This window comes from Phoenix dactylifera, chromosome 12, assembly GCF_051530095.1.
Source record: "Phoenix dactylifera cultivar Ajwa chromosome 12, Ajwa_hap1_PhDact_Kaust_v1.1, whole genome shotgun sequence".
Classification (NCBI taxonomy): domain Eukaryota; kingdom Viridiplantae; phylum Streptophyta; class Magnoliopsida; order Arecales; family Arecaceae; genus Phoenix; species Phoenix dactylifera.
In genome coordinates, this window is record NC_143201.1 from 3,357,723 (window position 1) to 3,379,567 (window position 21,845).

General features: G+C 42.7%; 1 protein-coding gene across 1 annotated transcript in view; it reads right to left on the reverse strand.

The window, feature by feature from the left end:
• Positions 1–6,640: 6,640 nt before the first annotated feature.
• LOC103697993 (gamma-soluble NSF attachment protein-like) overlaps positions 6,641–21,845 on the reverse strand; it is a 51,395-nt gene continuing 36,190 nt past the window's right edge. The window contains exon 10 of the mRNA XM_089926500.1: positions 6,641–6,971. Coding sequence (XP_089782626.1) covers positions 6,870–6,971 — 102 coding nt within the window. The 3' untranslated portion in view covers positions 6,641–6,869. The remainder of the gene's footprint in view (positions 6,972–21,845) is intronic.

Genomic DNA, 21,845 nt, shown 5'->3' on the forward strand with positions numbered 1-21,845 from the left:
GGTCAACACCCTTGTGAAATAGTCCGACACAACTTCGGACTCCTTCATTTGCGAAGCTTCAAACTCGCCTCTCAAGCTTTGGAGGCGAACCTTCTTCACCTTTTTTACACCTTTGTAAGAATTTTGTAAAATCTTCCATGCTTGCTTGGATTTGGTAGCACTAGCAACCTTCTCAAAAGCAGCCTCATGTAGGCCTTAGTAGATGAAGTAGAGAGCCTTCTTGTCTTTCTTCAAAGTCTCTTATTGTTGCACAGTAAGATTATCTCGACTATGTCCCAAATATCTTGAGATCCAAGCAACGCTTTCATTTGGATACTCCAATTCTTATAGTTGGTATTGGTAAGACGAGGAATGGAAAGCACTCCGGTAGCCACGATCTTGCTCTGGTACCACTTTGAAGAGGTGGATGGAGGAGAAGAAGAATATCGTAGTATTTTTTACTAAGAAATTAAGAAGACTTTTCTCTATATTTGAATTTCTTCAACTCTCTTCATTACATTATGACTCAACAACCCCTTTAAAAAGAGGATTTTACAACCCTTTAAGTAAATTCTATACAAAATACTAAGAGTCATATTTAAGAATGACAATTCGGTTTTACTCATGAAGAGGAATTCTAAGTAAATTTCATAGGTAAGACAAAAGATCTTTTTAGAAACACAAATGTCTCAAATAACATCTCTTGATTCAATGCACAATTAAGTTTATTTATTTCCAGCACTGAGGAATCAGGGCATTACATAGAGGCTACTGGCTTGAAGTTCACTGATCTATGCTTATGCACATTAGATTGGTTTATGGAAATTATGATTATAGAAGCCCAGAAACCCAATACACCATAAGAGATTAAAACTACTTGAAGGAAAGGATCACAAATGTGCCTCAATATATTAGACCAATAAACTTTGATTTTCTATTGATCATTTATTTATTTGCTAATCTTATCTACATGTTTATTTATTTTTTATTTTTATGTAAATCATATAAATTCTAAATATCTGATTTATTTTTAAAAGCTATCTACTCTAATTCTATATTTTATTCGTCTTATATGTCTGTACATGTGTTTTGCGTGGATTCGAGAGTCGGTGTCATTTTCTTGAAGTAAATATTAGTCAATGTCATTGAGTGTGAATGCCGTGAACCCTAAATATATTTGCTGGTCTTTATTTATTTATATATATATAATCTAAATTCTTAAATGGAAAAGCAAGGAAAAAGCTCGGAGCAAAATAATTTCGGAGAAAAAAAACAGAGCAGCTCAAAACTAGCTGCTGAACTTCTTTTCCTTATTATATCTCTCTTCTTACAAACTGTAACTATATATACAAACAATCCCTAACGGAATAGATAACAAAATAATAGAAAAAATAGCTGATTAACAGATTAACTATCAATTGAATTTAGTTTAGCTTCAGTTAAGCTACAACTGTAATACAAGGTGATATGTCTAGAAGTTAATAAAATATTTTATTCATCTTATATGTCTGTATTCCGTACGTGTTTTGCGTGGATTGAAGAGTCAGGGTCATTTTCTTGGAGTAAATTTTAGTCTAATGTCATTGAATGCCAATGCCGTCAGGCCTAAATATATTTGCTGGTCTTTGTTTATTTTATATTCCTTTCATGTATCTGTACCTGTGGTTTGCATGGATATGACGATGACTTCCGTTCATTTCGAAGCAATAAATATTCAGTCAGTACCATTAAGTCCCAGCCTAACAAACCTGCAGGTCTTTATTTATATTTCATTCCTAAAATGGATGTCTGTACCTCTGTTTTGCTTTTAAAGGTGGGCGGCTTTAAGTCAGTGTCGGATTGCTCAAGTCAATACCAGTCAATATCGTTGAGGTAGACAACGGATTTGAGAACCATTTGAATCCGCTCCCATCGGGCCTAAAAATAGCCCTGTTCACCTTCTTCGGTGGAAGCGGGACAGAGACCAGCAAGCACTCGAGACCATTACGAGCAAGGTGGCAAAAATGAATACCGGTGGCAACATAGGTGGCGGCAATACCGGTGGCAACATCGGTGGCGGCAACATAGGTGGCGGCAATATCGGTGGCAACACAGTGAATACTGGTGGCAACACAGGTGGCGGCAACACAATCAATGCTGGGAACAACACAACTGGGAGCAACAACACCATAAGTGGGAGCAACAACAACACAGTTGGGAGCAACAACAGTAACAACAGTGGAAACTTCACTATTGGCAGCAAAGCTGGTGGTCGTGCCTAGATAACCGTGCACTTGGGTAAGTAATCATGAAACTATTCATCTGTCCAGAAGTCAGTGGACTGTATCCCTATTAGGCTATGTACGTGAAATCTCTGCTGCTTGCTGCTGTATTATGTAATAAAGTTATGGAAATAAAAGCTGAGTTTAGCTGTCCAGTAGTCAGCACTCAGCAGTCCGAGATGGCTATGTAAGACCTACGTTGCTTGCTAGTATGTAATAAAATTATGATAATAAGACCTGTGTTTATTGTGCGTATGAATACCATAGTTTCAGGCTGCTTTGTGAAAGTATCAATCATAGCCCTGCAATGTTTGAAGCTATGTGGCTTGCAGTGGCTTTGGAGGTGTTGAAAAAAAAAGTAGAATAGGAATTCTAGAGATATTATGGTAGCGCTCATGGCTAAATTGCGTTTGGAAGCGAGAAAGCAACATATGAAAAAAAAGGATGTTGCGAAAATGAGGATGTTGAGGTCGCTCGCGTTCATGGTGGAAGCAGTCTCTTATCCTGTTACGCGGGGGGGAAGAGAAAGGGGGCATATATATATATATATAGCGGTGTGCGAACCCCGCCAATAAGCTCTATTCCGATAAGACAGCGAACAAAAGGTATCCTCTCAGTTCTCGTGTTTCAATCAAATGTTTAATGTCAATCTGGACGCCAAAATTTGCATCCATAATTGAATCTTTTAATGGATAAAGTCATATTACTTACTGGAGAATCGTTTAATGGATAAAAACTTGAATTAAAAAGGAAAAAAAAATCTAAACCTACGGTTTTATCTGTAGGTAAAAGATATGAAGAATACGGTTAAAAGATTTTTACCTATGGAAATAAACCGTATGGAAAGCTTTGCCTGTGAGACACGGGGCTGAAGCCGGCAGCCCTCGCTGACTTCAGCCCCGATTCAATTTAGGGAGGACCGGAACAGAGGATCGCGATGGCGATCCTCTCCGGCTCCTCCGGGGGGCAAACGGGGCAAGGGCGCCGCGGGTATTCCGCGGCACCCCCCAGCCAATCCGCGGCCAATTCACGGCCGCGGATCTCGCCCGACTGCCGCGATTTTCGCGGCGGAGGGCCGTTACGGTGGGGACGATAAAACCCCACCCTTCCTTTCCCTACGGCACCTCCGAGCCCCCTCTTCTCCCTCTTCTCCCTCTCCTCCCTCTGCTCCCTCTTTCCAAGCTGCCGGTGAGCCGCCACGACCATCCATCAATCCCCTCATGGCCTTCCCCTGTTTCTGGATCTACCTCCCCTTCGGAAGGTGCCGTCGCCGCCGCCGCTTGACACCGGATCGAGCCTCCCTTGGCCGAGACCCACCACCTCCGTCGACCGCCGGTGAGCTTCCCTCCTCCTTGCCTTCGTTTTATTGCCAAAAGCATTTTTTTTCTCTCTGTTTCAGCCCTAGCAACCGAGATCATCTCGGTTGCTTCTCCTCCCCGTCGGCCACTGCAACGGCCGCCGACCACCATGGCGGCCAGCTGGCCATCGACCGAGGGGTGGCCTCCGGCCACCCCGCCGCCCCCTTCCTCTTCTGTTCTCCCTCTCAGTTTTCCCCTACCGTGGGGGGACGTTGGGGAAGAAGAAGGCCCATGTGGGCCGAGCTGGGCCAAAGCCCAGTTCACTGTGGGCCCAACTTGGGCCCAGTTGGAACCTGAAAACAAAAAAAAGAAAATAAAACCCAGTCCAGACCCGAAATCCGAAATCCAGTTCAGACCCGAAACCGGAACCCGAACCTGAAACCCGAACCCGTTTAGCCAATAAATGAAATTTTGCAGATAAGCCCTTGACAGTATATTATTTCACAAAAGGGTATTCTGTAATTTATGTTTGGTCCCTATAAGAAAGATTATTACATAAAGCTCCCCAAATTTATTTGATTGGTCCCTCCACTAAAGCTTTATAGAATAGTACCCTGGAATTAAGTATTAGTCCCTGCAATAAATTTTATGGTATAAATGAACCAATTAGAAGCCAACCTTGGGGCCCTATTTAGCCGGGTTTATGCGGGCCCATTGGGCCGTGTCCGATATGGGCCATATCGGGCCATGCCCATTATGGGCCAACTCTGGGCCCTGTTGGGCCGTGTCCAATAGAATTATTTTTGGATTTTGCTTAGTTCTGAAATTAACAAGGAATTAATTAAATTTAAATAGGTGAACCTGATCCGCCTATTTGAAGTAGGGATTAAGCGAGAAGAGGTAAGTAACTTAATATTTCAAGTGTGATTTTCAAATTATTTGATAAATAGATTAAATTTTGATATATGTTTTATATTCTGTAAAATGGGTCAGGCATTTTAAATTTTATTTGAAAATTATGTTGCATGCTCTGAAATCTGCAAAATATGACTGGATAATCTATGAAATCTATTTTTCTGTATATATGCATTCTCAGCATGGCTACGATCTGTTCTATTCTGTTCTGGCCCCGCCAATGGGGATTATACGTTGGACCTGTCGACTTGTAATCTGTGAGGAACCGGTTTCGACACTGCACCACCGGTGATTAGAATAGTGGTTTCTGGACACCGGCTACCATCGGTGGATAAATATAGTGAATTTGGCACCTTGTGCGACCCATGCCACTGGGTTACGTGGCCGTAGCCTATTATGTTGAGATTCTGATATCATGCTTTTGGAAAAATGATAATAAGTTTTGAAAACAGTAAAATGATGTTATTTATGATTTATTTCAGATATTATCCTGCATTTGATCTGATATGCTCTGACCCCATTTTGGGGTATTTTGTTGCTTACTGGGCTAGTGTAGCTCATTATTTTATTTTCTCTATTTTTTCAGATCCAGAAGCTTGATCGCACGGGATTGGAGAGTGCGTTAGATTTTCCGACGAATTATTCAGTTATTGGTCCATTAGTTAGATTAGCTTGGACATTTGAATTATATATGTTAGCAAATGTTATTTGGAACTCTGTAAGACTGCTTTTGAACAATTTAAATAATTATGTCATTTTTATACATTTGTGATTGCTTTAATATTATCTGCTGCCTTGCACGCCTGTGCGGTCCGCCGTGTGGGCGTGCGGCGTCTGCCGCGCCTCGGGCTCGGGGCGTGACATTGCCTACACCCAAAAAAAAAAGAATATAGCTAAAGTTTTTAGCTACGGAATTAGAGTTGTAGGTAAAACTTTTAGTTATAGAAAATAAACAGTAGAAAATGCTTTTATCTTCAGAAGAACAAACCGTAAGTAAATGACACAAACTTATACCAATGGACAGCAATCCATAGATAAAAACCTACAGCTACGGCATCTATACCTACGAGTACATCAACTGTCGGTACAACAATTTTGACTAGGGCCGATGGTTTTTCAGCATGTGCCGACGGATTTTTTCCATTCATAAATGTATCCATTTTTCTGTAGTGTGAATTGCAAAATAAGAGCAGATGAATTATAAAGATTGAAGTGCTCCAATACATGCATGCACATATAAGGTTCTTAGATATAACACACGTAGGGTATCAGTAGAGAATTTTATGCATGTATACTTGCATGTATACATTAATTACCCGTTGATGCATCAATCAATTCCAAAAGCACAAAACATGGTATTAAAACTACTGATTTAGAACAACTTCGCAAACATATTTTGTAATTTATAGACACTTTTAGACCATATAAATGATATCTAAATTTGCAATCCTCTTCGTCGAATTTGACCATGTTGATATGTAATTTCCTCAACCAAATTCCTGTAAATATATTGCTCATGTGACAGTCGAAGGTATTAGCTTTAGTATCCATCTCAGATGCGACTTGCCTGCCCCCTCCAGGTGGTTTATCTGCATTATGTATTCTGAAACTTCAAAAGTTCTGAAAGATACGGCGTTAGATTTGACACCTAACGTGAAAGGAATAACAGAGCAGTCATCCATTCTGACTTGGAGACTCTCCCTAAACTTCGAAATCCCAAGTTAATGATTAGTCCATTCTTATAGGACTCATGATGGCAGCTGGAACATAAAATGTAACATTTGTTTTCCCTTGATATGCTGAAAGATAATAGTATTAGATCTGTTACGGTATGAAAGGAACAACAGAGTAAGCTATTCTGACTTGGAAACTCTGCACCAGATGCTCTACAAGCACAGCTAATGCCAACAGCCACAACAACAATACCGTTGACAGAAAGGCAATGCCATGGTTATCAGTCAAAGTACCAAAACAAATCTAACAAAGGAATTTTGAGTAGCCAGGCATATCTGCATGATTACTTGATCATATATGTCGATTTCTTGCAGACATCTCAAACTGATACCGCATCTGGAACAACTCTCAAGGGAGTCTTCTACTTGGAAAATGGTCTGCATTAAAGAGCCTTGTTGTTGGCATTAGTAACACCTAGCAAACACATCAAAGGAAGAGACGCAACACAACCACTTCAAATCATGACCTTTACAAGCTCATGTGATATTGATTTTAAAGTTACAACAGCAATGTCCAATAGCAGACTTAAGGAGTGTAAATTTTACATGACAGGCTGTCAGATTGGTAAGCAACTGCTTTTACATGTGTATCACCACTGGGCCTCAACAACAACTCCACAAAAACACTTTGTGCACCGAAGGATTCGATTTTGATTTGCACTTCTCAAACCAATTAAGATCGGTCAAGTGAGGTCATTCTCATCTAGAGGTTCTTCTTCCTTGGCCTCTTCTCCCTTCAGCTCCTTCAAATCCCCCGTTGGCAATTTCCTCGCAAGCCTGATTATCTGCAAGCATTGAAACAGAATTCCTTGAGCTAAAAATCAGAGTTGAAATCACAGAAAATGATAAATCAACTCTAATGTAGATATCATGGACTGTCGGGCAAAATAAAATCACACATATGTCAACACAGACATATACACTGAACTCCACTACAAGCTCAGCGGGAGATGGAATAAAATTTAGGCATACAAACAACCGTTAACCAAAGTAACTTAAGAGGTATTAAACCAAGATCCTGTAATCATCCAAGTTCAGACTTGCTTTTTATATGCATGACGACATGTTATATGATGACTTTATTGCATGATGTTGCCTACTGAGTTGTTAGCTCACTCCTACTATTTACATTTTTGCAGGTGATGATATATGATTATAGGGATTACGGGATGGAGTGATCATGATGTATTTAGCTAGTAGATATGGACTTTCTTTTTGACTTATGTATATATATGGACATTGATATGAAAACTGGAATTTATTTTTAATTAGTTATTGACGGTTGATCTGATTTATCTGCCTTGCGTGCCTGCGGGGTCCGCCCTGCAGGTGCGCGGCGTCTGCTCGCGCCCCGGGCCCCGGGTTCGGGGCGTGACAGAAAGAAGCGCTACTTGCTGGTCTAAATGGACCAATGGGGCCACTCCTCATCATTCTAACCATGATATTCACTAATCAATTAGCTTGGAAGCTGGAAAGGATATGCCATGACAAAGTCATCCAATCAACCTCTTCCAGGAATCTTTCTATGAAGATTGATTTGACAAATCTTCAGCCAGGAACATCCTAGAAAGAGCAGAATCTATGTGAAGGATTATCATGTTCACTCAATTGGCCAATCATTTTGGTTGAAATTTCACCCAAGTCAGGCTTCACTCTCACCCACATAACTCACAGCGAGGTAGGTTTAGGGGCGAATACAGAAGCACCTGCGCATGGCTCTTCTGCTAAATTCTCATTGCCAACTATTTGAAGCATCTAATCTACTTCTTCACTTATACAGTGGGGAGGTCATCATGCAGCTCTTCTGATGGACGTAGGTCAAGTCATTCTAGGGAGACCTTAGTTATACGATAAGGACGTCACACTTCATGGACAGTCGAATTCGTGTAGCTTTATATTCCAGGGTCGGAAAATTATACTGAACTCATTGACTCCTAGAGAGCCTGTCCCTAAAAAGAAGAATGCTACACTACGGAAAGATGAATCACTTTACATCATTACTTCGAAAGAGGTAATGAAAGATATTGAAAGCTAATCACCTGTGTTCGCCCTTGTGCCTAGAGTTATCAATGTGGAGTCGAATCCTGAGCACCCACCTGCAGTAGTTCCCCTGTTGGAGGAGTTTCACTCTATTTTCCCTAAGGATCTTCCAGACACACTTCCTCCGATGCGTGATATCCAGCACGTAATTGACCTCATTTCTGGAGCATCCTTGCAAAATCTTCCCCATCATAGGCTCAACCCAAACGAGCACACTGAACTGAAACATCAAGTTGACGAACTCCTCACTCGAGGGTATATTCGTAAGAGTTTGAGTCCCTGTGCTATACTCGCACTTCTCACTCCCAAGAAAGATGGCTCTTGGAGGATGTTTGTCGATAGCCGTGCTATTAATAAAAGCACGGTTAAGTATCGTTTTTCCATTCTTAGGTTGGACGACCTTTTGGACTATATGTCTGGTGCTACAGTTTTTTCCAAGATCGACCTTTAGAGTGGATACCACCAGATTCAGATTTGTCCTGGGGATGAATGAAAAACTGCCTTTAAGACCAAAGATGGACTCTACGAATGATTAGTGATGCCGTTCGGGTTAACAAATGCTCCTAGTACTTTCATGAGGGTGATGACACAGATCTTTCAACCTTTCTTGAATAAATTTGTCGTTGTATATTTTGATGACATCCTCATCTATAGTCAAACTCAAGAGCTCTATCTCTCACACTTAAGGCAGGTTTGTGATGTTCTTCGGAGAGAAAGCTTCTTTGCAAATCTCAAGAAGTGTGCCTTCCTGACCGATCACGTCACTTTCTGGTGTAGAACCAGTTCCGGAAGGAGTTCCTCAGTGGGATTTGAAATCAGAAACAGAAGAAGAGGGAGAAGAGAAGGAGGAAGAGGAGGAGAAGAAGGAGAAGAGAAGAAGAAAGGAAGAGAATACGTGGGGGGGAAATTTCGTAAATTTTCATTAAACCCTAATCATGAAAATAGTTCCCTATATATAGGGTCAAATAAACACAATTTGCATAAAACCCCCTTACACAAAAATAATGCCTAATAAGCCCACAAATAACACAAATAAGCCCTAAAATGCAAATGAACCCAGAAATAAAATAAACCCTAAAAAAATGCAAATAAATCCAGAAATAAAATAAACAAATATGCAAATGAAATGGGGACCTAGCTGATGTCCCCATCAACTCCTCCCGGGTGGAAAAAACTCGACCCTGTCGAGTGTAGATCTGGTCGACTGACGTACTGCTCCAAAAGATCAGGGTCAAGGCGCTGCAACTCGGGTCGCGAAATCCACGACACATCTGATTCGGGTCGACCTTTCCACCGAACAAGGTAACGTTGGTAGCTTCCTCTCCTGGTAGATATAACCTGCTCATCTAATATATGTTCTATGTGTTCTCTGCGTGCATGAAACTGTGGAGGTGGAGGCTCAATAGCAGGTGCTGGATTAGGGTGATCAACAACAGTGGATGTATCAACAAAAGGGTCAGAAGGAATGAATGTTGATTTCTTGTATGGGACTAAATCTTCAATATTAAATGTCGCACTAATCCCATAGTCTTCAGGAAGATCTACAACATAAGCATTCGAACTGATTTTCTTTAGGACTTTGAATGGTCACGCACTACGAGATTGCAACTTTTTGAACGTCCCCAAAGGGAGTCGTTCAGGTCTAATTCTTACCATGATAGAATCGCCTACATTCAATTCTTTATAACGTCTGTGCAAATCAGCAAGAAATTTATATTTTAAGTTATTAGAATGAATATGTTTGCTGATCTCCTGATGTAATGAATACAGGTGTGACGCAAATGATTGTGCAGACTCAGAGACTCTATGTTGATGAGACATGAGAATCAAGTCTATGGGTTGCCTAGGTTTATATCCATTCACCACTTCAAAAGGACTCATGCCTAAGGTCCTATTGACCGAACTATTATATGCAAACTCGGCAGTTGGTAACACGAGATCCCAAGTCCTAGCATACTCACCCACCAGGCATCTTAAAAGATTTCCTTGACTTCGGTTGACAACTTCGGTCTGGCCATCAGTTTGGGGATGATAGGCAAAGGAAAATTTTAATTTGGTACCCATCATGTGCCAAAGAGTTTTCCAAAAATAGCTCATAAATTTAACATCCCTATCGGATACAATAGATTTTGGGAGGCCATGGAGTCTAACGACTTCGTCAAAATAAAGTTTGGCAATCTTAGAAGCATCGGAAGTCTTAGAGCATGGGAGAAAATGAACCATTTTAGAGAACCGGTCCACCACTATAAAAATAGAATCGTGTTTGGTCGAGGTACGTGGAAGCCCTAACACAAAATCCATGCTAACATCTTGCTACGGACAATCAGGAACAGGTAGTGGAGTGTAAAGCCCAGTATTCTGTTTACGTTGTTTGGCTAGTTGACATGTGCGACACTGAGCGACAATTTTGGCCACGTCTCTCTTGAGACTCGGCCAGAAGAAACGTCTTTCCACCATTTCAATAGTTTTGTCTCTCCCGAAATGCCCAGACAGTCCTCCAGCGTGTACTTCCCATACTAGAAAATCTCTCAATGAGGTTCGAGGAATACACAATCGGTCGGAGCGAAAGAAATAATCATCTTGTAAAAAGAAATCATCTTGCTCTCTCTCTACTCCATCTCGTAAGGTCAGGTATACATTACTAAAATCGGGACAGGTGGTATATTATTCCCTGATCCTTTCAAAACCAATTACTTCAGTGCTCATCACGGATAGAAGGAAAATCCGTCGACTGAGCGCATCAGCAGCCTTGTTCTCAACTCCAGCTTTATGTTTCAACACAAAAGTATAGGCTTGCAGAAACTCAATCCATCGGCCGTATCGAAGGTTTAGTTTCTTTTGAGAATTGAGATACTTTAAAGCCTCATGGTCTGAATACAGGACAAATTCTTGCGGTAGCAAATAGTCTCGCCAATGTCGCAAAGTTTGCACTACCGCATAGAATTTCTTATCATAAGTGGAATAACGCAACCTGCCGTCACTTAACTTTTTGCTAAAGAACGCGACGGGGTGACCTTCTTGGCTTAACACGCCACTTACGCCAACACCAGAGGCATCACATGCAACCTCAAATACCTTAGTAAAATCGGGGAGGCGCAAGACAGGTGCTTCGGTCATCCTATGCTTAATATCTTTAAATGCTTGGGATGCCGACTTAGTCCAAATAAAGTCTTCTTTCTTCATGCAATCTGTAATGGAAGACATTATCGAACTAAAATTTCTAATGAAGCGACGATAGAAAGTAGCCAGACCATGAAAACTACGTACTTCTGCTAGGGTCTTGGGCTCAGGCCAATCGACTATCACGCTTACTTTTTCTGGATCAGCGGATACACCCTTGGAAGACACTATGAATCCTAAGAAAGTGACGTGATCAGTCAGGAAGGTACACTTCTTAGGGTTTGCAAAGAAGCTCTCTTTCCGCTGGACATCACAAACCTGCCTTAAGTGTGAGAGATGGAGCTCTTGAGTTTGACTATAGATGAGGATGTCATCAAAATATACAACGATAAATTTATTCAAGAAAGGTCGAAAGATCTGTGTCATCACCCTCATAAAAGTACTTGGGGCATTTGTTAATCCGAAAGGCATTACTAACTATTCGTAGAGTCCATCTTTGGTTTTGAATGCAGTTTTCCATTCATCCCCAGGACGAATCCGAATCTGGTGGTACCCACTTTTTAGATCGATCTTGGAAAAAAACTGTAGCACCAGACATATAGTCTAAAAGGTCGTCCAGCCTAGGAATGGAAAAATGATATTTAACCGTGTTTCTATTGATAGCACGGCTATCGACGCACATCCTCCAAGAGCCATCTTTCTTGGGAGTGAGGAGTGCAGGTACAGCACAGGAACTCAGACTCTCACGAATATACCCTCGAGTGAAGAGTTCGTCAACTTGACGTTTCAGTTCAGTGTGCTCGTTTGGGTTGAGTCTATGATGGGGAAGATTTGGCAATGACGCTCCAGGAATGAGATCAATTACGTGCTGGATATCACGCATTGGAGGGAGTGCATCTGGAAGATCATTTGGAAAAACAGAGTGAAACTCCTCCAACAGGAGAACTACGGCGGCCGGATGCTCGGCATTTGACTCCACATTGATAACACTAGCCACAAGGGCGAACACAGGTGAGTGGCTTTCGATATCTTTCATTACCTCTTTCGAAGTAATGATGTGAAGTGACTCATCTTTTCGTGGTGTAGCACCCTTCTTCTCAGGGCCAGGCTCTCTAGGAGGCAATGAATTCAGTATAATTTTCCGATCCTGAAACATAAAGCTACACGAATTTGACCGACCATGAAGTGTGACGTCCCTATCGTATAACCAAGGTCTTTCTAGAATGACTTGACCTACGTCCATCGGAAGGCAGTCGCACCAAATCTCGTCTTTATAAGATAGGAATTGAATCGGGACAAAGCATCTTTCCGATACCAAAATGGACGTCTTATCTACCCAGGCTACTTTATATGGATTAGGATGAGGGGTAGATGTCAGGCCAAGGCGAAAAACAACTCCAGAGGCAATGGCGTTGATGCAACTCCCGCTATCAAATAAGATTTTGCATGTTTTACCATTGATCTTAATAAGCGTGTAAAATAGGGAGGTCCTACGCCAATCTTGTTCGGTCTTTGTTTGGGCTAGTGTACACCTAACCACATGAAGCCTAGGGTTTTGGTCATTCCGATCAGTGGGCTCATATTGGGATGTAGGCTGGGCATACTCTAACACGGTCTGTTCGTCTCCAAAGTCTTCTACAAAATTTTCGATGTTTGGTTCATAGACTTCTTCGACACATTCAGTCTCCGAGGTTCCTGCTTCTAGTTCAGTCATTAAATAAGTCTTGGCATTACATTGGGACGCGATATGGCCAAACTTTTGGCACCTGAAACACTGGGTTTGGCTTCTTGAGGGCGGGTTGGACCCTAATATGCCTTTTCCTTTATCAGTTGACATACTTTGAGCAGGCATCGGGAACGTCCTAGTTGGCGTTTGGCTAGAATCGGGCTGGGTAGGATGGTTGGAGAGTGGTCTGGGCTGCGGGAGATAGCTTTGATTAGGTCGGGCTCCTGGGGGTAAGAACCGAGAGTCGGTACGTCTCACTACAGGGACTCGTAAAAAACTATCCACATCTTGAGCCAACTGGTATGCCTGGCCAAGGGTGGTAATCTTTCGGAGGATCAATTCTTTCTGGATCTCCTCGCGGAGTCCTGCCCGAAACCTAGAAAGAGTAACAGTCTCCTCTTCGATTACACCGCACCTCATGTGAAACTCCTCAAATCGTGCAATGTAATCGGCAACAGTTGAAGTTCCTTGAGTTAGTTTTTGCCACCTATCCATAAGGCGTTATCGGTAAGAGAATGGCAGATACTTCTCATTCAGTTTTTCTTTCATATCCTCCCAGGTGGTGATACGTGGAAGCCTCTGGGTCTCACGCCGATGTTCAACGTTATGCCAGTACCAGTGAGCTTGCCCAATAAGCTTCATTTTGGCAAACCGTACTTTTCTATCATCGGGCATATCGTACCACTCAAAATAATTATCCATGGCTGCTCTCCAATCCAGGTACACGCTTGGCTCTAATTGACCAGCAAATGTGGGGGCATCTACTCGCACGGTACGAAGTAGTCGCTCATCAAGATCGCGCTGGGGATCAGGAGGAAGTTGGTTCCTAGGGGTATGGGGAAAAGCTACAGGTGGTGTGGCCAAACCAAGCTCAGGATAAGCTGCGATTGGGGTTGACGGTTCAGGATTCCTAGGATGTTGCACTAAAGCACGGATCTCTCTTTTGAATTCATCTTGATCAGCTCGTAATGCAGCTAATTGGTCCAGAATATCTTGTAAAACTCTGGGATCCATGGTGGGTAAAGGGGTCTGAGAGTCAGTGAGGAGGTACTCCCTACCACTACGGGTTGGCATACAGAGACTACTCTAATTGGTGATATAATATGCAATGTTACTCATGAACCCTAACTGACCAAATGCAATGCAGGACAACCTACTAATGCAAGCTACTATGAATTCGAAAATCAGCAAATTTTCACAAAAGTAACTTAAAAGTAAATATTACTAATTTGTACGTTGGTTACTTCAGAATTAAAGTAGAAAATTAGTCACTATAAGAAATTAGGTTGCAAACACGTTTTACGGTCATTTAAAGTCCGAAAGTAATCTGATCTATGGATGTTGAGAACTGTCTTGTCGCTAAGATGTGCTAATTTAATATTTAGATTTAAATGGTGGGTAGCATGAGTGTGGTGGTAAATATTCTAGGTTTTGTAGTTTGACAAGGAAATAAGTTTCAAAATAAGACTGTCATGCAAGAGAACTAGAACATAATTAGATAAATAAGTCCAGAATAAAGGAGAACCTGTTACCTATGGCAGATGCAGTCGACCGGAAGCGTCCGTTGTAGATTCTCGAACATGAAATTGGCGCCGGATGGAGCTAGCTGGATCGATGGACCTGGATCTGTAGCACAAGGGCTCTCGGACTTCTGTACTGGGCTGAAAAGAGGTGCTGGATCGGGTCTGAAATAGGACCTGCAGCCGATTGGGCTTGGGCTCAAAGGGCTGGCGACCTTGTGGGTTTGGGGTTCAGAAAGGGGCAGACTCCTGCTGTGTGGGCCTGGGATCAAGAGTGGAAAGAATAACAGGCATGCGGGCCGTGGGCTTGAAGAGGGGTTGTGGGCTGTTGGCGGTCCACGGGTGGAGTCAGCTTGAGAGAAAAGGGGAAATGAAACAAGGGGGGGATAAAGCGGAGGGGAAAGGAGAAGGTGGAGGCGGCGGTCTGGTGCAACGGCAAACAGAGGTGGGTGTAGCGGCGGTGGCGTGTGACGGAGTTAGCGTGGTGGCGCGGCTCGATGGGGAGGGAGAAGATGACGCTCGGAGGAGGCGGGCGGAGCTCGGATGGTCTGCCGGCTGCCCAACGGCGTCGCGGCTGGGTCGGGCGGCGCTGTGGTTGGCTGCAAGGAGGAAGCACCTCGATCGGTGGCGTCGCGGTTCGGCAATGGCAGACCTCGGTGGCGGCAGGAGGCGGCATGGTCAGAAGCAGCAAAGACGGAGCGGCACGGGGCGGGGCGGCGTGTAGATGGCGGAGGAAGAGGGCGGCGCAGCATAGGGCGGCGACGATGGAGGCGGGGCGGTCGCAGCACAGGGCGGCGACGTCGGTGGCGGAAACCCCTTAAGGTTTCCTCTTCGTCAAGACAGAGGTAAGTTTTTTTTTTTTTTTTTTTTTGCAGGACACGTGCAAGTCATGTGATCCGACGAATTTTTTTTTTTTTTGCGGGACACGTGCAAGTCACGTGATCCGACGAATTTTTTTTTTTTAAATGGATCGCTGAACCGGGTTACCGGGTTGTTGGTAACAGGTTTAAGACTTACCCGTTACCTGGCTTCTTCTTCAACCTCCCGATCGATTCGGGAGGGAGCTCTGGTCACTTCGGCGGCGGTTGCGGACTGGCCGAACGGCATGGCGACGGGGTTCGCGGCCGCAGCTCCATGGTCGGCGGTGACTGGATGCGGGGCGGAGGACGCGGCGGCGGTTGTAGCGGTGACTGCGTGCGGGACGGAGGGCGGACCGGCGGCTGCAGGCGGGGCGGCCGACGCAGTGGTGACTGCGGGTTCGAGGGACAAGGCCGCAAGGAGGGTGGTGACGCTCTTCTTCTTTCCGGCGGCGGGAACTGCTCGCGGCCCTTCGACACGCTCCGGTGTCCGTGGTCGAGGTACGGCGTAGTACTCGTGCGCCCACAGAAATTCGGGGATCCGGCGACGCTCGGCCATACACCGGCTGACGGTGGTTGCAGGTAGTGGGGCAGCGGCGGCTCGGGCAGGGTACGTCGGAGGAACCGCGATAATGGTAGCAGCGGACGGACGAACGGGGACGAAGACCCTGCTTCTCTTGTTTTTTTTTTTGAAACCGAGGGATTGTTCCCCTCGATTCCTTCTTGTGACAACTGAGAGAGCGAGGGACTCCTTTTCCTGGTGAGCAGAACTGATGGAAGAAGGACCCTGATCTTGTTGTTGATGGGAACCGGAGGAAAGGAAGATTGTTGTTGGATCGGGGCTTTGGCAATAGAAGCAAAACCAATCGCTCTGATACCAAGTTGGTGTAGAACCAGTTCCGGAAGGAGTACCTTAGTGGGATTTTAAATCAGAAACAGAAGAAGAGGGAGAAGAGAAGGAGGAAGAGGAGGAGAAGGAGAAGAGAAGAAGAAAGGAAGAGAATACGTAGGGGGGGAATTTCGTAAATTTTCATTAAACCCTAATCATGAAAATAGTTCCCAATATATAGGGTCAAATAAACACAATTTGCATAAAACCCCCTTACACAAAAATAATGACTAATAAGCCCACAAATAACACAAATAAGCCCTAAAATGCAAATAAATCCAGAAATAAAATAAACCCTAAAATGCAAATAAATCCAGAAATAAAATAAACAAATATGCAAATGAAATGGGGACCTAGCTGATGTCCCCATCACTTTCTTAGGGTTCATTGTGTCTTCCAAGGGTGTCTCCGCTGATCCGGAAAAAGTAAGCGCGATAGTCGATTGGACTGAGCCCAGGACCTTATCAGAAGCACGTAGTTTTCATAGCTTAGCTACTTTCTATCGTCGCTTCATTAGAAATTTTAGTTCGATAATCTCTCCTATTACAGATTGCATGAAGAAAGGAGACTTCATTTGGACTAAGTCGGCATTCCAAGCCTTTAATGAAATTAAGAAAAGGATGACCGAAGCGCCTGTCTTGCGCCTCCCTGATTTCACTAAAGTATTCGAGGTCGCATGTGATGCCTCTAGCATTGGCATAGGTGGCGTGTTAAGCCAAGAAGGTCATCCTATCGCATTCTTTAGCGAAAAATTAAGCGACGGCAGGTTGCGTTATTCCACCTATGATAAGGAATTCTATGCGGTAGTGCAAACTTTGCGACATTGGCGACACTATTTGCTACCACAAGAATTTATATTGTACTCTGACTATGAGGCTTTAAAGTATCTCAACTTCCAAAAGAAATTGAACCATCGACACGGCCGTTGGATTGAGTTTCTTTAAGCCTATACTTTTGTCCTGAAACACAAAGTCAGAGTTGAAAATAAAGCGGCTGATGCGCTCAACGGATCTTCCTCCTATCCGTGATGAGCACTGAAGTAATTAGTTTTGAAAGGATCAGGAAACAATATACTACCTGTTCCGATTTTAGTGATGTATACCTGATCCTACGAGATGGAGTAGAGAGAGAACAAGATGATTTCTTTTTATATGATGATTACCTCTTTCGCTCCGACTGATTGTGTATTTTCCAAACCTCATTAAGAGATTTTCTAGTATGGGAAATACATGCTGGAGGACTGTCTGGGCATTTTGGGAGAGACAAAACCATTGAAATAGTGGAAAAATATTTTTTTTGGCCGAGCCTCAAGCGAGACGTGGCCAAGATTGTCGGTCAGTGTCGCACATGTCAACTAGCCAAACAACGTAAGTAGAACACTGGTCTTTACACTCCACTACCCGTTCTCGATTGTCCCTGGCAAGATGTTAGTATGGACTTTGTGTTAGGACTTCCACCTACCTCCACCAAACACGATTCCATTTTTGTAGTTGTGGATCGATTTTCTAAGATGGCCCATTTTCTCCCCTGTTCTAAGACTTCTGATGCTTCTAGGATTGCGAAACTCTATTTTGATGAAGTCGTTAGACTCCATGGTCTTTCAAAATCTATTGTATCTGATAGGGATGTTAAATTCATGAGATACTTTTGGAAAACCCTTTGGCACATGATAGGCACCAAATTAAAATTTTTCTCTACCTATCATCCACAAACTGATGGCCAGACAGAAGTAGTCAACCGAAGTCTAGGGAACCTTTTAAAATGTCTGGTAGGTGAGCATGCTAGGACTTGGGACTTAGTGTTACCGACCGTCGAGTTTGCATATAATAGTTCGGTCAATAGAACCTTGGGTATGAGTTCCTTCGAAGTGGTCAATGGATATAAATCTAGGCAACCCATAGACTTGATTCCCATGTCTCATCAACATAGAGTCTCTAAGTCTGCACAATCATTTGTATTACACCTGCATTCATTGCATCAGAAAATCAGCAAACGTATTCACTCCAATAACTTAAAATATAAATTCCTTGCTGATTTGCACTGACGTTATAAAGAATTGAATGTAGGCGATTATGTCATGGTAAGAATTAGACCTGAACGACTTTCCTCGGGAACGTTCAAAAAGTTGCAATCTCGTAGTGCGGGACCGTTCAAAGTCCTAAAAAAAATTTGTTCGAATGCTTATGTTGTAGATCTTCCTGAAGATTATGGGATTAGTACGACATTTAATATTGAAGATTTAGTCCCATACAAGAAGTCAACATTCATTCCTTCTGGCCCTTTTATTGATACACCCGCCTTTGTTGATCAACTTGACCCATCACCTGCTATTGAGCCTGTTAGATGTATGCCCTAGAACCCAATCTGGCTGACACATTGTTAATTCTAGGGACATAATTTTATACTTGACTATTTATTATTGAATAAATAAAAGGCATCTTTTTATTCATATTATTTATGTGTCTATGAATCGTCCAAGAAATTAATAAGATGATGATACATATTCTCAAGAGTTGAGAATTTGAGCCATGTATCATTGGTGATTAATTTCTAAATGCTCCTGATCAATGGATCATCACGAGGACGGTGATCGATCCGATCAGTGCACAGATCACTTTCCTTCTGGATGGACGAGACTTAAGTCCACAGTGTAGGGACACTGAAGTGATAGTGCAGGTGCTTGTTAGAGAACAAGGGTACTGAGCGTGACCAAGACAAGAAGTCACTTGGATGTCTATCTACTCGTTAGTGACTTGCTTGATGTTGCAGTAGTATGACTGGTCCTTTGACCTGCGGTGCTTCGGCTACTCACAGTGAGGTTATTGTAGTTTGACTACACGTATACATGGTCTCTAGTCATATGGGCCCTCGTAGTGTAGATTGGCTGCAGTAAGTTCACTGTAGGAGTAGGGTATGCACTTACATGGAATCTATCGACCTTGATAGAAGAGGAGTGATCCTATATGATTTGTTAGACTGGGTTCTAAGACCTTGGCCAGGGCAATAATATAAAGTGGAGAAAGAGTTTTTCACTATCGAACTCGAGTCGAATAAATCTTGACATATGACAGACGAAGGAGTTTGACGAGTTATCCATGACCTCCGTCCTGTAGGGATCCATGATAGTAGGACTGTATCACACGATAACTGCACCTAGAGGTTCATCATTCTATTCTACTGGGTAGCCACTACATGCTGCTAGGTGTCACTGGTGGATGGTGGGACTCACAGGGATTATCTCGATGATCGATAAACCCTAATGAGTAGAGTTGGAATCGTTCCAATCCATTGAAAGGAGTTTTCAATGATATTGTGATAGAGATCATAATATATCTCACTACCAGTCAGAGTAGAACCTATGGGGTCACACACACTAGAAGTATTGACCGATCCGATGGTTGAATCGTGATTAGGAATCACAAGTAATCAATTCGATTAATATTCAGTTGAAGAAGGAACAATGGAATTAATTAATTGGACTTAAACACAAATCCTACTTCGAGTAGGATTTCTAGAGTCCTAATTGGATTAGGACTGAAAATCCTAGTTGGAGTAGGACTGAGATTCCTACTTGGAATAGGATTCCTACAATCCTAATTAGATTAGGAGTTTTGAATTAAAATTGGATTCCTACTTGGAGTAGGATTCCTAGAGTCCTAATCGGATTAGGACTTCGGATTCAAATTAGAGTCCTAATTGGATTAGGACTAAAATTAAATAAGTCCTAATTAGATTAGGATTTCTTAAGTTCTAATTAATTATTAATCTCATGAATCAACATGACTTCTAATTGGGTTAGGATTGAAGAGTTCAATTGAGTCATGGTTCATTCAAGTTCTAATTGGATTAGGACTAACAAAGATTGAACCCGATTGATTCATGATTTGGTTAAACCCTAATTAGATTAGGGCTAAACCATGAGAGGGAAACCTAATCCTCCTTGGAGGAGGATTAGGTTAACCAAGTAAGAGGGGCATGAGCCCCTCTCCTCTTGATTGGTGCGGCATGAAGAGAAGGGGCCGGCGCCCCCTCTTGGAAATAAGTCAAGGGCTCCTAACTTGTAGGAGCCCTTCATGACTTTAAAAAGGGAGGTGGGCGGCTGACCTAGGGATCAATTGAAGCCCTCTCCTCTCTTGTGCCGTGGCCCTCTCCCTCCCCTTTGCCTTCAGCCGCAAGCAAGGAGGAAAGCCAAAGGTGGTTGGCGGATCCTCCTTCCTCCTCCCTTCCTTCTTCCAACGCAGGAAAGGAAAAGGCTGAAATCAGGGTTTTGGTTCTTCATCAAGTCTTCATCCTTCTTCTTCCTCCTCTCAAGCACATTCAAGAGTTGAAAGAAAGAGAGGAGATCAGCCATCAAAGCATATCTCTGCAAGGGAGCTAGCACCCCGGGGAGATTAGAGCGATTGGATCAATTTCTACTTCGTGTGGATACCCGTAGAGGCCGGGCACTTGAACGGCTTCAAGCGAACCTTCATCCTAAACCACGAACTTCAGTTTGCGGTGATCATCTACCCGCACAAGGTGAAGATCTGATCTTCTAATATTTTTAAAAGTTTTTAATCCTTATCTATCTACGAACGGTTCTTGAAACACGTTCATGCGATGAACGTTGATCCCGCTTATGCCGATTCCGCTGCCATCTGAATTTTTTTGAAATATCAGCGGCATGGGCGGGCTTTCTAACAGTGGTATCAGAGCCTAGGCTTCGTAGATTAAGGTAAGGATTAATTATTAATATGCTTATTAGATTTGAAAATTGAAAGATTATGCATGCTGAAAATTTTCTGCATGCTGATTTTTGCATGCTGATTTTTATGTGATAAAAAGATGATTCTAATTGCATTGTTAATAGGATTACAAAGTTTAGAATCATGATTAGCATGATCAGCAACCTATGGCATGAGATAATCAGTTAGTTTTCAGATCTGAAAATTATAATTGCTGCATGTGGTGATGATCATAGGATTCAAACCCTTTTGGTATCAAATATAATGACCTGCGATGTGATCTGTGATGTCATGTAATTTTTCAGATGCTTGCATGCATCTTATTTGATGTTTTGAGAGGCCTGTGTGCCTCCTAAAAGGAGATGTAATTTATTATTATTTTTATTTTACATCTGGTTGTATTTCTGTGATGTGATGTACGTCAACGATCAAGTTGAAGACAAGGCATAAGATGAACAGGTGATCTAAGCGGTTGATGGCGATTGGATCAAGAGTTGATCAAGGATCGAATCAAGGAGGCTTGGAACCAATTCAAGAGTTGAAGACCAGTTGATCGATTGATGTGCATGTGCTTGTAATACGACCTAATTAGAATCCATGATCATCACCTATTTAAAGTTTATCTTTATTTTGATGCTGCGATTATAACTGCCTGTGATGTGCCGTTTGCATGTGATGTGAATGAGAGCGGGGTAGATAGGTTTACATGTGATGTAACAAACCCAATTGAGACCTAAATTAAAACCTCCTCAATCAAGTCGAGAGTGAACCAACATGAGCAAG